The 17333-nt window shown below is 46.3% G+C and overlaps 1 protein-coding gene across 5 annotated transcripts in view; it reads right to left on the bottom strand.

Annotated features, from left to right (window-relative positions):
* PDE9A (phosphodiesterase 9A) overlaps nucleotides 1-17333 on the bottom strand; it is a 71199-nt gene that overhangs the window by 27022 nt on the left and 26844 nt on the right. For 2 of the 5 annotated variants that reach the window (XM_080376741.1, XM_080376740.1), the window contains exons 2-6: nucleotides 15825-15895; nucleotides 13939-14016; nucleotides 12939-12982; nucleotides 5573-5627; nucleotides 4670-4740 (exon numbers count right to left, since the gene is read on the bottom strand). In XM_080376741.1, coding sequence (XP_080232867.1) covers nucleotides 4670-4740; nucleotides 5573-5627; nucleotides 12939-12982; nucleotides 13939-14016; nucleotides 15825-15895 — 319 coding nt within the window. The other 3 variants (XM_080376742.1, XM_080376744.1, XM_080376743.1) reach the window with 3 other exon arrangements.

Raw genomic sequence — 17333 nt, 5'->3', positions numbered from 1 at the left:
CAGGAGGGTTACCATGGCAAAAGTCGAAGGATCTTGTTTCACAATTGTGCAAAATTTCAAAGGGCTTTAACAGTGGGGTTATCCAGTGAGCCAGCAAGCTCTTACATTCTGCCCTGGTTCTCACATATGCAGGTGCTGCCAAAGCAATATATCTTGAAAACCCATAGGAATTCTCTGTTGCCAATTTTAGATAATAGCTACAGGATTTTAATTCACAGAATGGCTATAATGTCTCAGCTTTTCCACGATTGTTAGCAGCAGTCAGCTGTTCTGGTGCCTTCACTTCTTTGCTGTAGAACACAAATCAAAGGAAATCCTGAGTGAAAAAACCCTCCCACGATGGGATGATAAGCGCAGCTAGGCAAACGTGTCCCAGTAGGATTAGAATTCCCATTAAGATAAAAGGTTTTAATTTTTAAGTTCATGCAGAGCATTAAGGAGCTCTGAGAGTCATTGTTAAGTACAGAAAAACCAAAGTGAGAATGCAGGAGAGGGAGAGATATGTTGAAAGTTTTGCTCTCGCAATTGATTTGGGTTTTTTTTAGGTATTGAATATCTGTCACTTCTTTTTGCCAATCAGTTTTGTAATCAAAGGTTATTTCTGCATGCAGCACAAAAATCCTTTATTTCCCTTCTGTACATAATTATGAGACCCACAAGGCAAAAAGTTTGATTGCCTGTTTATGCAGCAATGCTCTTCATTCCATGTAGCTATGAGAACCTAATGCAGTGCAAGTATGAGAAAATTCTCCCTTTTCTTTCCCTCTTGTTGAACTACCAGCATGCTCAAGTACATAATACAGCAGCATTTATTAAGTACATGTCATTCATATGCAATCATTTCACAGCTCATTTGTTTACTGAACTCATTGTTTGCATGGACAAGCTGTGGTTCAGGAAACTCAAGGGAATGTGCAATCATACAACCAGTATTCGGTCACTTTCTTAGAAAATAATAGTCAAAATCACACTTATCTGGAGGGTAGTAGCATGTAAGTGACAAAAAACTGCCTTGGAGGGCACAACTCTGTAAATAAGCAGAGACCTCAGTTTTGCTTTCTTTATGTTCGTAAAAACAAAAATTGCTGTTGGATCTGGGAAAGGGGGAAAAAAGAGAGATATATGAACTGAGTCCAAAATGCCATATATTAGGAGAGGAAAGGGAAAAGCTTTTGATTTATGCTTGATTACAGGGATACCCTTCACTTAAATATCCTGTTTCCAGATTAGTGTTTTTTTGTCTAGCATTGCTACAAGCAATTTCTTTGGGTGATCACAATGTGATGATACAGGCAAGATGCTGTCTTGCTTGCTCAATATCTTCATTTTGGGTATCTGGCTGCACTTTTTTTGGGTACTCCGTTCAACTGCCACTCACCAGCTGCAGCTGACCTGACCTGCAAGCCTCATGCTGCTGTATACCACCCCAGTGCATTCATCCAGGAGAAGTTCATGGGTAACCCATTTGCCAGGCTGTCTAAATGGTGGCTGGTGCCTATTTGAAGCAGTGGGAGCCAAGCGGAGTTATCAGATGGACGGGGTAGTGGGGCAGGCAACTGCAGAGAGAAGAGAAGTTCTGGTGCAAAATGGCAGCCCTGAGCATTTTTCTGTATTGCATCTCTTTAGTTTTCTTCCAAAACCTCTCTGGGGAGCACAGCATTTACATAATTATTTTCTTAAGGTAGATGTGAGGTGCTTACAAATTGCAAAGGGTTTTTGCCAGCTTCCTTATTGATATGTGGGCTGCTGTAAAAACACTGGAGCAGAGTAAGTCAAGCTATGGGACAAAGCATTCCCAGTGCTTGCCCTGCATAGATGCATTTTCCAAGGGGAAGTCACAAGCTTTAGATGGGATTTAAAAATCAGTTATAAGATTTGGCTCCTTGAAAACACATCTTTGTGATGAAGTCTCTAGACAGTAATGGGAAGGAAGCTGAGAACATTTTATGTGAGGTGCAGATGCAGTGCTGTCATGAGCACTTATCCCCACACACGTCCCTTCTGGGGAAGAAATCCTGGAGATCGCATGTCAAAGTGGTGGAAAAGGGATCTCTGAAGAAGGTGGGAGAAAAGGCAAAACAAAAGCACAATTCTTTTTGCATTTGGCTCACAAATGATAAATGGCCTTGTCATGTGCACTGATTAAGAGCCCATTATATTATTCTGCAGCAAGAAATACCTTCTGAAAAGACCCTGTGCTGTCTAAAGAAATCCTTGGGCTGAATCCAGCACTGAAACATGGCTCTTAAAGCAACCTCTGGGAGTCCAGCTCGAGTAGGAAGGTTGGACACTCCCTTTCTCTCACAGTTTTGCTTTTTAAACATGAAAGCGTGGGATTATTTCAAAATGTTGCAGATTTGGCTCTGTTGCAAATTCTGGAAGTCCATTTCTGAGCAGATGGGTGCACTTGTAGACAGGCAACCCAGGGAGCTCCTTCCCACAGGCTGAGGCTGCTGGAGATGGGATTGCAAGCGCTCAGGCAGAATAGCAGCAGATTGCTACATCAGCTGCTATTTCCATCAGCGGTGAGACCCACTTACTGAAAGAAGCCTTGTCTGGGGACCAGTGAATTCAGTTCACCTGCACGGCACAGCACCTCTGTGTAGGCTGCCTTCCCTAAAGCAGCAATAAAGTGCTGGAGAGTGCAAGCACACAACTATTCCTCTCCTGCAGCGGTGTGCAAGTCTTCATTATCTGCCAGGGGCTGCTGGTGCTGAAAGGCAGTGTGCATGCAGGGTGCAGCCAGGGGTCCCAACCCAAGGGGTCATCAGGGGAGTTGGTGGCCAAAAGAAGCCCCTAGCTGGCTGAGAGAGCTGCTTGCCTGGGCTGCCAAGGGGATAGGAAGACTCACAGGAATGCTTGCCTCATTTGCTCTAGTCCATGGCACTTAGCCCTGAGGACTGGAGTTGGTCAGAAGTTTCACAGAAAAGGCAGAATGACTGAGCTAATTTTTCTTTTTTTCTTTCTTTTTTTTTTTTTTTTCTTTTGGTCCATAGAATAAATCAGCGGAGCCTTGGGAAAAGCAGACAGGGAGGAATTGCTACCTGGGCTCCTTGCAGAGATCTGTGCTGTGAGTATGTGCGCTGCAGGTTGCCCCCTCCATGAGTGTGACCAAAGGGCTCCCACTGCACCGGGAGCCTGTGGCTGGGGTGGCCTCACAGAAAAGGTCCCCTGCAGCTGCTCTTTGAATAAGAATATTTTTCCTCTCCCTGCTGACAAAGGCATCAGTCTCATTGAGAAGCTGCAGGGTCAAGGCAGCTTCTGGTCAGGGGAAGTTTCAACAAAAATTCTTCCATGAACCAGAAACTTTTTTTTTTCCAGCCAGCTCTAGTGAGAAAGTGGTTTCTGCAGCTGTAGTGCTGGGGAAGACTCTGCGTGCTCCTGACTTAAATGTTGCGTATCAGCAAGGATGTGACCTTTGGTGTCAAAACAGTGCTGGGTGACAGTGCCCTGTTCATTCCCCTTCCCTGCCTTTCTGGGACCTGTGTTCTGCCTCATATACTGAAAAGCAACAAAACAAGTCAGGTGCTGCATGGGGAAAAAAATTCCCCCCCCCCCCCCCAATGGAAAAGGAGCTTTTGACCAGATGAACTTAACTTTGCTGTTGCACAGTAGCTGAACATGGTTGCATTGCTGTTAACGCACTGAACAAGGCAATCGATGCTGCCTAGAACTCTGCCAGGCAATATGGCCAGAGAGGGGTGAAGCCCCGTGTTTGCAGCCCAGCAATCACCCCCTCGCGAGACCACGAGATGTACCCTCCGGCTGCCTCATGGCACATGTTACACCACCCGTTTATGGACGTTTTGGTGCCGTGTCAGTGCCCCATGGGTAGCGCACACGTGGCACCACATGTGCTGTGGGGACAGGCCTTTCCCCGGCCCCTGGCCCTTTCCCAGCAGGGGGAGGCAGGCAACATGGCGTTGAGCAGAAGAAACACAGTCAGGTCCCAGTGCTGGGGCTGGGCCTCTGTCAGCGACGAGGACTGACCTGACTGCTTAACACACAGTAAATGCATTTCTGAAAGGAGAAAGCCTCTCTGCAAGGCAACATGTTTGACCTGTGCAAGTATCTGACTTAAAGTAGGATGAAGGCAGCTGCGTTACCCTCCTGATATTAACTACAAAGCGCAACAGCGAGCGCTAGGCCCCGGGTGTGCTCCAGGGCAGCGTCTTGCAGGGAATGCCTGTGCAGAGGCATGGGGGACACTGCTGGGTGCAGGGGAGCTGAGGAGGGGCAGGGGATGGGTCGGAGGGCATGGGAGGGCAGGCTGAGGGGCTTGGAGGTGGGCGATAGGGAGCTGTGTGGTGGAGACCCTCTTCTGTGGGGACATGGTAGCAGGAGGATGTGGCCCTGGGCCCGAAGCTCAGCGGAGGGGTCGATGGCCCCTCAGCGGGGAGGCCGGGAGGAGCTCTGGGTGTCTGCAACACAGAGCGTCCCTCCGCGGCCTCAACCCGCCGGTGGGTGCCACCACAGGCTCCCACCTTCCCCGGGCCTCACCCTGGGACGGACTGTGGCCTCTCAGGCTCAAGGCTGGCCACATTGCTAGCGATCAGAGAAAGCAGAGGGGCTGTGAGGAGTGGGACAGAGAGGGGTTCAATGAGGGCAAGAAGGTGGGGAATTTCTGAGACACCGGTTCCCACTGCAATACGAATAAAGGGACACTCACATTCAACCTTTTTCTCCAGCATTGCCAAGTGATTAGCTACTTCCGTTTTCAGCTCATTGATTTTAAAAACCCTGAAAAGAAAACCCTCATGTATTAATGTTATACATTTAGTGCTGTACCTGCCTTAGGTACAAAGGACTTTTGCTAGAAACGTCTATATTTTTCAAAGGATTGATCTGTCCAACCATGGTTGCCATAAGGAAAAGAAATTTTCCTGTGGAAATGCTAAAATTTGGGCAGAAAATACACTCGCATTTAATTTTCAGAAAAATTAACAACTAATGATTTTGTTGTGACCCTGGGAACGTACTGTGGCTCTGCAACACTTCATCACCCCCTCTCTTGGCAATGGCTTGTTATTGTACCCCCCAAGGGAAGCAAAGTTAAGTTGATAATGCTTTGCCTAACAGCAGCATCTTGGTGTCTGCACACTCTGAAGCCCCCCTTCCTTTAGAGTTATGCTGGTGATTTGCTAAGCTGTGGTGGGATTGATCTGTCTTATTGAAACCAGCTGGAATAAAATAAGCAGCTATACAGATGTTGATAAATCCTCTCAGGGGAGAGACATGTTTGAGTGATAAAGGGAAAAATGAAACAAACCAGATGATTTGACTGCTCAATGTAGAAACATTTCTTTTGCTTCCTAAGAGGGCAGAAGCACAATAAGAACATTTATATTTACAACTTGATCTCCTTTTTAGATCAAACATAATCACTGAAATCACATTTAGTTCAAGCTACCATATTGCTGTCAGCAGGAAATAAGCTGTGTACCAGGCGTAAATTTGTCAGGAAGAGTGGGATTTGAAGATCTTAAATGCCCCTCTGCCTCCTGTGAAAATATTACTTTAGGGTGATAAAAGAAATAGCATTTTAAATTAATAATGATGTTCAGCTTCTTACCTTGAGAACTGCTCAGCAATCTGTCCCAATAAATTCTGGAACAATTCTTCTTTCTCTGAGAAAATAGGAGGGGGACATAACAGAAAATGACAGAGCAAAAAAGACATCCTCAGCCTCCCTGCAAAGTGGCATCCCCAGACTTCCAGCTCTGTCGCTGAGGCATTTAGCCAAAAAGTAGTTCTGGTCCTTTGAACAGCGATAGTGTTTAGGAATGACTTCTCATATCACCTGCCTTTCTCTGCCTGCAGATTACAGTCAAGGTTTCTCAGAAGTTTTTTTAGAGGGGGGTTGGTGAGGTCTCTGAGAGGTACTTGTTTTAAGGCAGCACTCTCTGAAAAGATGACCCCTTTCACATTTCTTGGGTAGGACACCCAGAATCACCATCCACTTTTGAAACATTTGGCTCACAAGGGCTGCCTCTACACCGTCAGCACACTGCCGGAGTGCCTATGAGCAGTGCAACAGCTTATGAACACAAGATAACCCAGTTTTCTTTTCAGATGTATACTGGGACATTATCCTGGAGACCAATTTTTTTTTGGTGCAAATTCATAAGGATTGTACTGCTATGCATAAACTTCAGGCAAATGTGAGATTTCAAAGTGACTGTCCTTGCAGAATGAGTCCTTCCTGGTTCACAGGATGGACACAGCAGTGCATAAGCTTCCCAGTCCCCTTCCCTTGAGAACATAACTTGGACAGAGCCACCATAGGGATCCCGTCAGGATCCCATCAATGTCTGAGACGCTGTGGCAGTGGCTGCACTGGGAGCGCTCACTCCAGTAGCTCCCTGCCTCCTGCTGCCAACTCCAGTGCTCGGGTGCTTCAGCCAGCTCAGGAAAGTCAGCCTGGTGAAGCACCAACCCCTTCCAAGACCATCACAGGATTGCAATAACTAACACAGGGAAAAGCAAATGCATCCTTAAAACAAGAACCTAGATTTTGAGGGACAGTACACTTTAGGAAGGAAGAAGTATAATAACAATATTTTCCCATCTTTCAGTCAGTCCACACTGTATTCACACAGATGGGAAGCATAAATCACCTTTGCTGAGCTGCGAGCTGCTGTTTTGAGATTGTTCCCACTTTGTCTCACCAGTTAATTTAAACTGCACTGTGCTTGCAATGTGGTTGCACTCTTGGTTACTCATGCTCCAGAAGTAGAAATGTTGCATGCTCTTATATACATGCCGCACATTATGGAACACCCATTTATATGCTATGTAGAAATACCCCAATGGCATTTCTGAAGCTACTTTTTGCACTTGCCTGAGGGAGCACAATGTCTCACGAGTGCAATCACCCAGGCAAAACACATCACACAGAAATACAGCCCAGCATTTACAGAGTAATTCTAAATAATAGCTCTTGTACCTGTTGAAAAGATTTGCAATTCCTCAGGTATTAAAGATGTCAGAAATACTTGTCAAGTGCTTTCACTTTGCTGATCGAAACAATTTGGCTGTTACCCCTGTGTCTTTAAACTGGAACAAGCACTCTGTGCTCTGAAAGTCTCAGATCTATTTCCCTCTTCATATTTTTTTTCTGTGATCCAACTCCCAGCAGAGAGGCTAGCAGAGCAAATGAAGAAATTAGTTCTTTTCACAGAGACCCATTTTTCAGTTTTCTCACAAATCCCATTTGAAAATCCAAGCGCTGAAACAAAGCAAACGCTGCGTCCTATTTAAGACAGGAGGAAAGCTTACCGTGCACAGCACCTGGGATGGTACCTGAGTCCAACAGTGAAAATAAGCAGAGAAACCCGTGTCCTCTCACTTCAATGCTGCTCAGCTCTCTGACAGTGGCTGTAGCATGCCAGAGACTGACAAGTTCCCTATAAAAACTGTTCCAGTAAAAAAAAAAATTAAAAAAAAAATCTTATTTTCATTCCCTCCCCCTGTCAAAACTCACTTGGAGTACTAGGACGTTCTCATCCAGGGAACAGTCAGCTGCAATCTGATGTTTATAGATGTAATAAAAGACTTTCAAAATGAAGATGTATGTTTTTATAACCCTAGGGTGCAGTAAAGATATATGACTAAGAGTGGCAGTTCGTCTCATCTTAAAGAGACAAAGATCCATTTCTTCGTCCTGTTCCTTTCCAAGGGGGAGATCACTGCTAACCCCTGATTCTGAAGAAAATGAGATAACACTCCAACATCATTTAGTCTCACTTATCCACTCATTTGTGTAACAGGAGGGCTAGGTGTTCTTTTACTCCGTTACCGTCTATCTGCTTTTTTTTATACCTCTGGGCAGGGCTGATACCCCAGGTGCATGCAGCCACCTTTTCCCTCAGTTGCTTCATTTGTTTTGCTGCAATTCCCTCTATGAAAAGGAAATCCTAGTGCACGTAGCATGGGCAGCTGCAATCTGTGAACGTTGCTGAGGGTCACCAGCTCCTTCCTGCAGCACCCCAAAAGCCAGCAGCAACCCTCTTCTCAGCTCACCCTCTGCCAGCACCATGAATGTGCAATGTTTGCAAATGCAGGTGTTCAGCAAGACAGATTTTTGCACAATATGCAAGATATTTTGAAGCTGACAAAAGAAAATTAGAAAAACTCCCTCCAGAAGATGCTGCAATAGTGTAATGCTGGGCAGAGGACAGAGCAGCTCAGGCCTCCCCAGGCTTCCCTTGGCTCATTCCTGTGCTCACTGTGGGCACAGGGACTTCAGCTCCTTGCCTGCTGGCCCCTGCCAAGTTCAGCAGGGAACTTGGCTGGGGCATCACAGAGCAAGGAGCCATTTTGCTGTCCCTCTCAGCAGTCCTGTCTCTAGCAGGTCTGGGCAGAAAGCAGGTGCAGGGGAATATGGCAGCAGCACTTTTTCCTGTGACTCCCACTGTGGCCGGATCAGAGGGCTGGCAGCAAGCGTGTACACACCTTCCCTGCCAGACAGAGACTAGGTACATGCTGGGGCAGCTCAGGTCACCTGTGCGCTGACACAGATGGCTTATGAGCTGCTGGCATGCACCCTCTGCTTCACACCGCCCTGCTCAGCAGTGACTATTCCTCTCCTGTCCTACCCACCAGAATCACAGCCAGGGAGCCACCTACACCCTCTCGCCCTCCCTGGCTCCCCTTGCCATCCTGCCAGCGTTGGCAGGGTGCAGGCAGAGAGTGCATGGGGTTGTGAGTGTGGGATGGTTTTCCCCCTATCTTTTCTGCTGTGACCATCAAGGCTGGGAGGGTGTGGGCATCTGCCTTTGCCTGCCAGCATCAGGCTGGTGAACTCCTGCCATACGGTCTCCTTCTCACATGTTCTTGTGCCTCTGGCTCAGGCTCCTATCTGTATTTTGCACGCTGTGGTTTGTTTGGATCAGGACAGTCAGAGGAATTTAAAAAAACCAAACAGCCAGGTGGACAAAAGCCTGAGGAAGGGGTGTGTTTTCCAGCCCAAGCCCACGTCTGTGAATCATGTCATATCGAACACCAAATTCACTTGACAGCTCAGGTTAATTCGGGCTGTTGCATGCAAACCCCTGCTCAGGTGAGTAATCCTGAAGCTGTTGGCCCTGTCCGGATGCACGCATCCATGTGGGATGCATGTAAGGAGCAGCAGGAGGGAGGGGGCTTTTTCTCTCACAGTCTCTGCCTCTTCACACTTGCTTGATCTGCAAGCGTGAATATGCCTCCAAAAGGAGAGGAGAGATATCCCAGAATAAGAAGATTTAGACACAGTGACAAGCTTCTGTCACTTTACTAAGAGCAATCTGCACAAGATCTTGTGTATTTAATCACTCTGGGGGGGGGAAAGCTGTCTCCACAGTTCGCTGGTGCAGTCATTGGTGGGCTCAGGGGTGGGCAAGGCGCAGTTAGCACTGTTCAGATGTGAGCCTCCTAGCAGGCAGCTACACAGGTGTTGGTTGAGCTAGCTTTCCTGCTACAAGCCGATATCCATGGGGAGAGACCCTGGGCTTTCCTCCATGCAAGTGCTAGATGGGTTGTTAGCTGAAAAGGCAAACAATTGAATAGCAAGTGAAGTGGGAGGTGAAGATGCTGCCTATAGCCTTAGGCTGGCCAAGCCGCTCCGATGCACGCTCCGATGCACGCTCTGATGCATGCTGGCAGGGTTCCCCACTGCTGAGGCTGCTGAGCAAGGAGTGGTAAGTGGTGAGGTCTCTCCACATGCTGGCCTCCATCCCAACAGGGCACTGCTGTCTTCGGGTTTCCTTGCCCATTTCTACAGGGATGAGGGGATGCTTGTGTTGAGGGATCCACCAGAACAAACTGGAGACAGAGATGTGGCGAAAACTGGGACTAAGCTCAGCACATCTTATGCTGTTTCAGGTCACATCCCTGGTGAGATTTTTAAGGGCTCGTTCAGCCACCTGTGTGCTTTGTTGCTCTAACTCTGAAGCGGTAGGACAGTCCCTGCACGTTTCCAGCCCTGTTTAGGACTGTGGTGGATCAGGCTCACTTGAGCTCCACAATAGCTCCACTCTGTGCACTATCAGACTTCAGTTTTATTTCTCAAGCGTGTGCTGCTAGTAGGATTTGTTCATTTAATTGGCATCTCCAGCAATATTGCAGAGTGCTTGAACCCTACTAATTATACCCACAACACAGCCATCCATTTGTGAGTTTTGAACCTGTTCTACCACAAGGATGCAGACCAGAGCCTTCCTGCTGTTGGGAGGGAGAAGACAGCCTTGGGAGTTTAAACACCCCAGAAAGAAGGAAGGGTTTGGCACCAGGGGTTTGATGCTCTGCTCAGATAGCCACGTACCTTCTACTCTGGGGCCACAGAAGGAGGGACAGCACATGATGCAATGGCCACACAGGCTCAGAGCTGGCCAGCTCAGCCCTTGCTTTGCCTTGCAGACAGCTGACCCCATGGTGATACGGTAGTCACTGCTGCATCTAACGGATGCTCACTGGAATAATAATTTTTGTAATTCCAGCCCTCTCCCATGACTATGGCCAGGAAATAAAGAATGACTTCTTAGTAGAACTCCAGTGGATATCTCTTCTGCTGGATAAAAGCCACTGCTTATATTTTCCTCCCAAAGGATCATATTTTCCAGTCCCACCTTTTACAGTCTTTGTTCCACTGAAACATGCGTCATTCTTTTCCAGCTGCCTGGGAGACTGCTGAAAAGAGGTGCATTATCTCCCACGGCTGTGAAAATTAGGGTGACCCCTTTTTTGGCATGTATTTGGACAAGTTGCTTTGGGAAGCAGAACCACGCAGGCAGAGTTGCTTAAGAAGTGAAGAGTAGAACAGAGGTGGATTTTTTTCTTTTAATGAAGAGGAACAATTTCCCACTCTGTTTATTCTTCCTACTCTCAGCAAAATGTCAGGAATGCTTAAGATTAATGACAACCCATGCAAAAGAGAAACAGATACCAAGGAACATTAGTTCCATCACACTCAATTCAACTTCCCTCCTCTTTCCATAGCAGACTCTCTTCTGCTTTGGCAACTAACAGCCAGAATTTTTCTTGCCCTTTTCAGCTTAGATCTTTGGAAATCCTTGTTTCATAAAATTCAAGGAGGGAAGAGAGACCTGGCTGACACAGTGAGCTGCACTCTGAAGAAAGAAGAGCCATGTGCTGTCAGCTGGGGTGAAAAACGAGGGCCCTGGGAAAGTGTGAAAAGTCATACATGGTCTTATAAAAATATACAGTTAGTTTCATGTTAGGTAAAAAAAAAGGGTAGATGTTCTAGAAAGACTTTTGATTGGCTTCCCAGCTGGTATAACACAGTGGCTTTCCCCAGCAGATCCTTGCTGGCCCTGTTTGCCCTGTTCTTCCATCTTGGGGCAAATGGCTATTGATTACCCATGTAGCTGGTACACCGAGACACATGCAGCAGGTAAGACCCCACCTTTTCTGACCTGATGATGCAAATAGCGTACTTCTGGAGCACAACAGTGATGCTGTTCCAGCAGAGTTTGTTGCAAAAAGGAAATAGTTTAGGAGGCAGCTTCTTTTCCCTTAGCAGTTGGCTTTGACTACCTCCTTCCAGCAACAGTGGCAATCACCGATCTAGGACCTGTTTATGGCTTGTAACAAATCTTACTGTGATAAAGCACTTCCCCATTTCCTAGCTTCTTTGTTCTTTTTGCTCTGTTTGCCTTTGCTCTCTGCATGCACAAGCTCCCCACTGCGGCCTTTCCATGCCCCCCCACCCCCCCACCCCCCATCATTCTCCTACACTGCCTTGCTGTGCCCTTTTCCTACAGATGTTTCTGCTGCAGCAGTCGTGGGTGCCTCAGAGAGCAGCTTTGGTTCCCTGTGTCTCCCCATCTAAAAAAAGGCAGTGCTGTGAGACACTATGTTTTGTTGTGTAATACAGGAGCCTGAGCAATAAGAAGAGGTGGGACCTGCAATCAGCATTAGCAAGAAGACAAACCAGTGGGACCAGCAAAACTGCCTTGCCCCTGTCACAAGAGCCTCTATTCCTGCCCCAGACTTTCTGGCTCCCTCCTGTTCTTTCTGTTCCCAGGATAATCTTAACCTCTTGCCCCTTGTCTCACCTATCTTCTCATTTTACTGCTCCAAACTGTGTCCCCAGCTGACATTCCCTATCCTCCTGCAGCCCTTGCCTCAGTGGCCAGCCTTTCGCTACAGCTCCACAGCGTACAGTCTAGGGCTCTTGCTCAGTCTGCCTTGGAGAGAATAGCAGGAGATAACACGGTTGCACAGATGAGAGAGACCGTGAGCCAGATGCTCTACAGGACCTGCCCCAGGCAAATGCTCTTCTCCAGTGTCTGAGAGCTACTGGCCTGACTGTGACACTGGCAGGCAAAGAGAAATGGTAGAAGTGCCGCCTAGTCTTGCCTGTGGAGTACAACAGTGTTCTGTGGAGAACAGCTGTGTTCTGGGAAACATGTTCCAGATGTGCTCTTCCATCCAAGCCTTCTTTAATCTTGTCAGGTATATTTAAATATTTATTACACTTAGAGCTACCATGCCCACAACAGAAATTATGCTCTCTCCTCAGCCATTTGGAACTAACATGGAGTTCAAATGTTGTGCTCAGTTTTCCAGTGGAGCTTTGCTGAGAGATGAACAAGTTAAACAAAACACTGCAGGACAGTCTTTCAAACTTTGTCTACATTGCCTGAAAAAATCACACTGCTCCATCTAGGACTTTCCCCAGGACATCAGTGGTGCTGTCAGACCACAGCTAAGCACTGGGAAAGTCTCCTGGACCCCAGCCATTCCACCTCATTCTCAAATACTTTGGGGATTTTTCTTCAACTTTCCTCCAGAACACTATGATCAAATACTTCTTATTCTGCTGTAGCTACAATCATGACACTATCATCATTCTTCCTTGCATCATAGCCATATATTTTCCATGTGAAAATGTTCACAAATTTAGCTTTAGCAAATTCAGTTCAAAAGGGTTGTTTTACCTGAGAGTTGCCCAGTGGCAACAGGTATCACTTTGTATGGCGACCTGGAAGAGTCAGAGAGGGTTGATGTTAGCAACACTCAGAAAGCAGTTTGTATTTCATATCTAAACTCCCCGAGAATTTGGAATAAGTATCTGAATATATTCTAAGCACTCTTAAAACCTGTGAGTTTAAATATGCAATGAGTACTTCTTATGAACACACATCTCTCCAGTTTACTACTGAGCTAGAGACAGAGAGATCTTTCTTGTGCTGTATGGTCATGCAACAAACATGGTAAAAATGCCTCCTGCCTGGCAAGCCTTGATAGCTTGTGGACTGAGATGGTGAGGAAAATTTGTAGGTCAGAAGGGAGCTCCAGTGGTGGGGATCATCTTTTGGCCTGTGTTGACACATCATCCTGTGCAGTAGATTCCTCCCAACTGCTGGGGCTCCATCACAGGTGCCAATGAGAGTAATGCCAGTGATAAGTAATGATGAAATATGCAATTAAGAAAATGACACCAGCAGGAGTAAGTACAAGCAGTCAGAGTGAAACTAAAAGTCCCAGGTTGGAAAAGCAACAGGAAACTAAGGAGAGAAAGAAAAAGGCATTTGGAGGTGAGAAGGGCCAAAGCTAGCACGGAAGAGACCTACCCTCATCAAAACCTTTGACTTCTCTTTGCAAGTAATGTCATGGTTGTGTCCTAGCAGAGCAATAAAGGAGTAAGGGAGCCAAGGAGCCGGGAGCCTTGACAGCAAACATGGTGGGATGGGAACAGATGTTCTACATTCAATACCTAAATTCCTCAGACAATTACTTCTACCTTAATAACAAGTTAAAATCTTCAAAACCAGCAGGCATTAGTGTTATAAGCCAGCAAGCAATTCTTACTGTCATCTCCCTCCCTCCAGGGAGCTGCTCACCTCCCACTGCGTATGAAATGCATCTGCACACAACCATCACCCCTTCCCTTGGGCTTGACCCTATTTTTAAAGAGCAGGTTGCAGCAAAGCTTACCTCTCTGAGTTTGCAGGCATTGTTGGGTCAATGGATACCATACAATTGTCTGCCGTCAAAAGGGAGATTGTTGTGTTCCTGAAAAGCATGTTTCAAAGATGTTTATTTGACCTGGAAATGCTGGCTGAATTTCTGTGCACACAGCACATAGCCATCTTATCTCCTGCAGCACTCTTGGCCTGGCCTGACATTGTCTCAGATCCTTTTTACCTGGGTGCAGAAAGGGTCAAAGCACGGGACAGGGTGAAGCTTGATGGTTCGCCCACTTCAGTTATCAGAGATGTTTCTGGAAAAATTAAGTGTGATCATCCTTGATCTCTGAGCAGACTTTGCTCCCTGAATTCAGTTGACTCATCAACTCATAATTTCTGTTAAAAAGCTATGTTTTATGATACATTGACTCAGCAGCTATGTATTGACTCCCACTACACAAATAACTACTGGTAATATGACTGTCTTGAACTTACTCAGTTACTCTTTTACCAGAACAAACAAAACAAAATGTCTTGCTGAATATGGGGCCTTTTTTTTTTTTCAGAATTGTGAGAAGTGTGATCTCATAGGCTCAGATCTAAACCTTGGAGGTTTACTTTGGCTCCAGAAACCTGGTTGAAATGCACCGTTCTTTGAAAGTCTTCTGATGAAAAAAAAAAAAAAAAAAAAAAGCTGAATATGCGGTGAACACCCTAATCATGAGTCATTAAAACTGCTCAACAAAGTTTCCTCAGTGATAGAGTGGAAGTATTTCACATCATAAGCAAATGAGAGTTATTAACCTCTCTCATGTCAAATGGGAAGAAATAGCTAGGATAAACGGCAAAGGACATTAATTCTGTCCAGCAGCTTATGCAAATTCTGAGTCAATATAGACATTTTTATCATTCAATCCCCAGAGCTAGAGTCATGCAATAAACCTATAATCAAAGGACTGGCTTATTTTTTCCTATGCTTTTTCTTATTGTAAACCTATTTTTACACAGGTAAAGACTATAGCTTATCGCATGCTGCTGTGCATCTGGCCTGCGTTGCCCGAGCTCCTATTCAGAGAGGAGATGGCCCCTTTTAGACAGGGCTTCCCTCCCTGCGTGCCATTGCCCTGGACAGGTGGTGCAGAAGTGGCTGGGTGCTACACCATGCCACCCTCCACCATTCACCAGCCTCTCCCACCCCAGCACACAACTACACCTGATCCTGGATCCCTCTCAACACAGAGATTTAAGTTGGATGCTGCTTTCTAGGTTGAAGGTAAGAGAAACAAACCCTACAGGAAATTGCAGCAGGAGAGATGCATGGACTTTGCAAGGCAACATAAATTAGAAAATACTTGGCCTGGGCAATGGATTTGGGGATATTTATGTTCCATAAAATGGGGTATTTTATGTTTAACTACCCTATACCTGGGATTAGATTGTACTGTATCTAAACAGAAAGCCTTTCACCAATGCCAAATGGCCTTTCACCAATGCCAATGGCAAATCATTGGGCCAAATTTTTCCCTAAAAAACAGGTTCTAAACATATGGTTGTGTTTCACTCGATCTGGGCAAAAATGTAGTGCTGATGTATAACTGGCACACAACCCATCTGCACTCAGTGCTGGTCTTCTGCACTTGCTTGTATTTTTTGGACTCTCTCTTTTCTGTTCTACCCTATTCCTCTCTGTTCCTCAGGCACAGCTGCCGCTGAGGTGGCTCAATGCCTGACAGAGCTTCATGCACTTTTCCAGCTGGTGTTATCTGGATTGCCCCAATTTCTTCTTCCAGTAGACTGGAATGAGAGAGAAGCTTGAATAGCAGCTAAATTAGTCTTTTGGGGCTTGTCTTTAAATTTCCCCCAGAAGTAAAGAAACAAAAGTGAAACGAATGTCACAGATTAAAAGAGACCTACCTTGGTAACCCTGTTGCAATGCAGAAGAGGTCCATAATATCTTTGGAGTTGCAGTATTTGCTGAAGATCACCTTCCAAACCGAACAGCAGCAGGGGGAGAAAAATAAAGACAAAGAAGAAAAAGGACAGTTAGTTCCCAGTGAGATATAAACTCTATTCAGGCAAATACTAGGCTAATTTTAAGGCCATTTCAATTATCTGATTTGACTTATGAGCTGGAATATTTCTCTACTCCTGTTTAATACCTGTGTCTTTTTTGATAAAGAAAGCAAGCTCTGGAGACCTAATTGTACTGCTCAGAAGTAGAGCAATAATGTATGTGAACTGACAGCAAAAGGTTTCTTACAATGCCGTATTGCTGCAGGATGATAACAACTGCAGATTTAAGGATGTAAGAGCCCGGATTTAGGAAGAAAACAGTCCAGATTTGGGGAGGTCCTTGGATGGTATAAAAGGGCACTACTTTTTGGACTTAAGCCAGCTTCAAACTGAACAGAGGGGTTTTTTGCCCCACAGGTTGGGCCAAATTTTCTGCAGGCTGTCAGGCTGTGTGGTTCCCATTGTTAGGTCACAACCTGGAGCTTGAAAAATTACAAAATTTGCCAGTTACCTTCCCAGGCCCCCAAACAGCTTTTCAACCCACTGCCTTTCCACACATGCCTTTTCCTATGCAGAGAAGACTGTCTGAGCAGTGGATCTGGGAATGCAATATCCCCTTGATCCCACTGTGATACAGCCTTCAATGTTGCCATCCCATGCCATGATTTTCCTCAAGACTCCTATGTCCATCAGGACATGTGGGTGATGGTGCTCCCTGGTTGAGAAGCTCTTCTGCAGCCACAGTGGAGGGCAGAAAACCTCTCTGTGTGCCTTTGATTGACTGTGGGTGGAAGCTTTGAACCTGCCATGGAAATAAAATGCCTCACTGCAGTCAGGTCTAGCTCATCTGCTCAAAGTCAGGAACAATGGTGAGCGGTGGGTCTGATTTGTCTGGGGGCTGCTGGTGTCAACAGGGTGGCTGTTGGCTGTGGGGGACAGCTTACTGTGGTGAATGGGGGGAGGTGGTGGTGTGGAGAGGGGCAGTTTCTCTGGCCAGTGCTGGAGCACAGCTCCCTCACACACCACAAGAAATAGCCATAGAGCCTCTGGGTTCAGGATGCGGCAGCCCAAAGGGACTTGTGGAGACCTAATGTCTAGAACTCAGGAGGAGCAAGAAAGAGGTATTTTGCAGATGAGGTCTGAGGCACAGGGAGACCAAAGTCAAAAGTCTCCTCTCCTTTCAAGTACCTTGCTGGAAACTCTATTTTCTAACCCCCACAACCACCCTTAGCATCCCATATTCTCAAGTATAGCCTGTTGTGGACAGAGGAGTTTTGTGCATGCCCACAGATCAGCCTCAAGGCTGGTGACCCAGAAAATGAGGAACGTGTCACCCAGGGTGGCCTTCCACTGGTTTGTTTTCACTGTCTTGCCTCATGCTGCCAGGAGGAGGCAGGGGCTGCGGGCAGC

This window comes from Falco punctatus (assembly GCF_963210335.1).
Source record: "Falco punctatus genome assembly, chromosome: 2".
Taxonomy (NCBI): Eukaryota; Metazoa; Chordata; class Aves; order Falconiformes; family Falconidae; genus Falco; species Falco punctatus.
The sequence above is the reverse complement of the archived record's forward strand: the minus strand, read 5'-3'. Positions and strand labels throughout refer to the sequence as shown.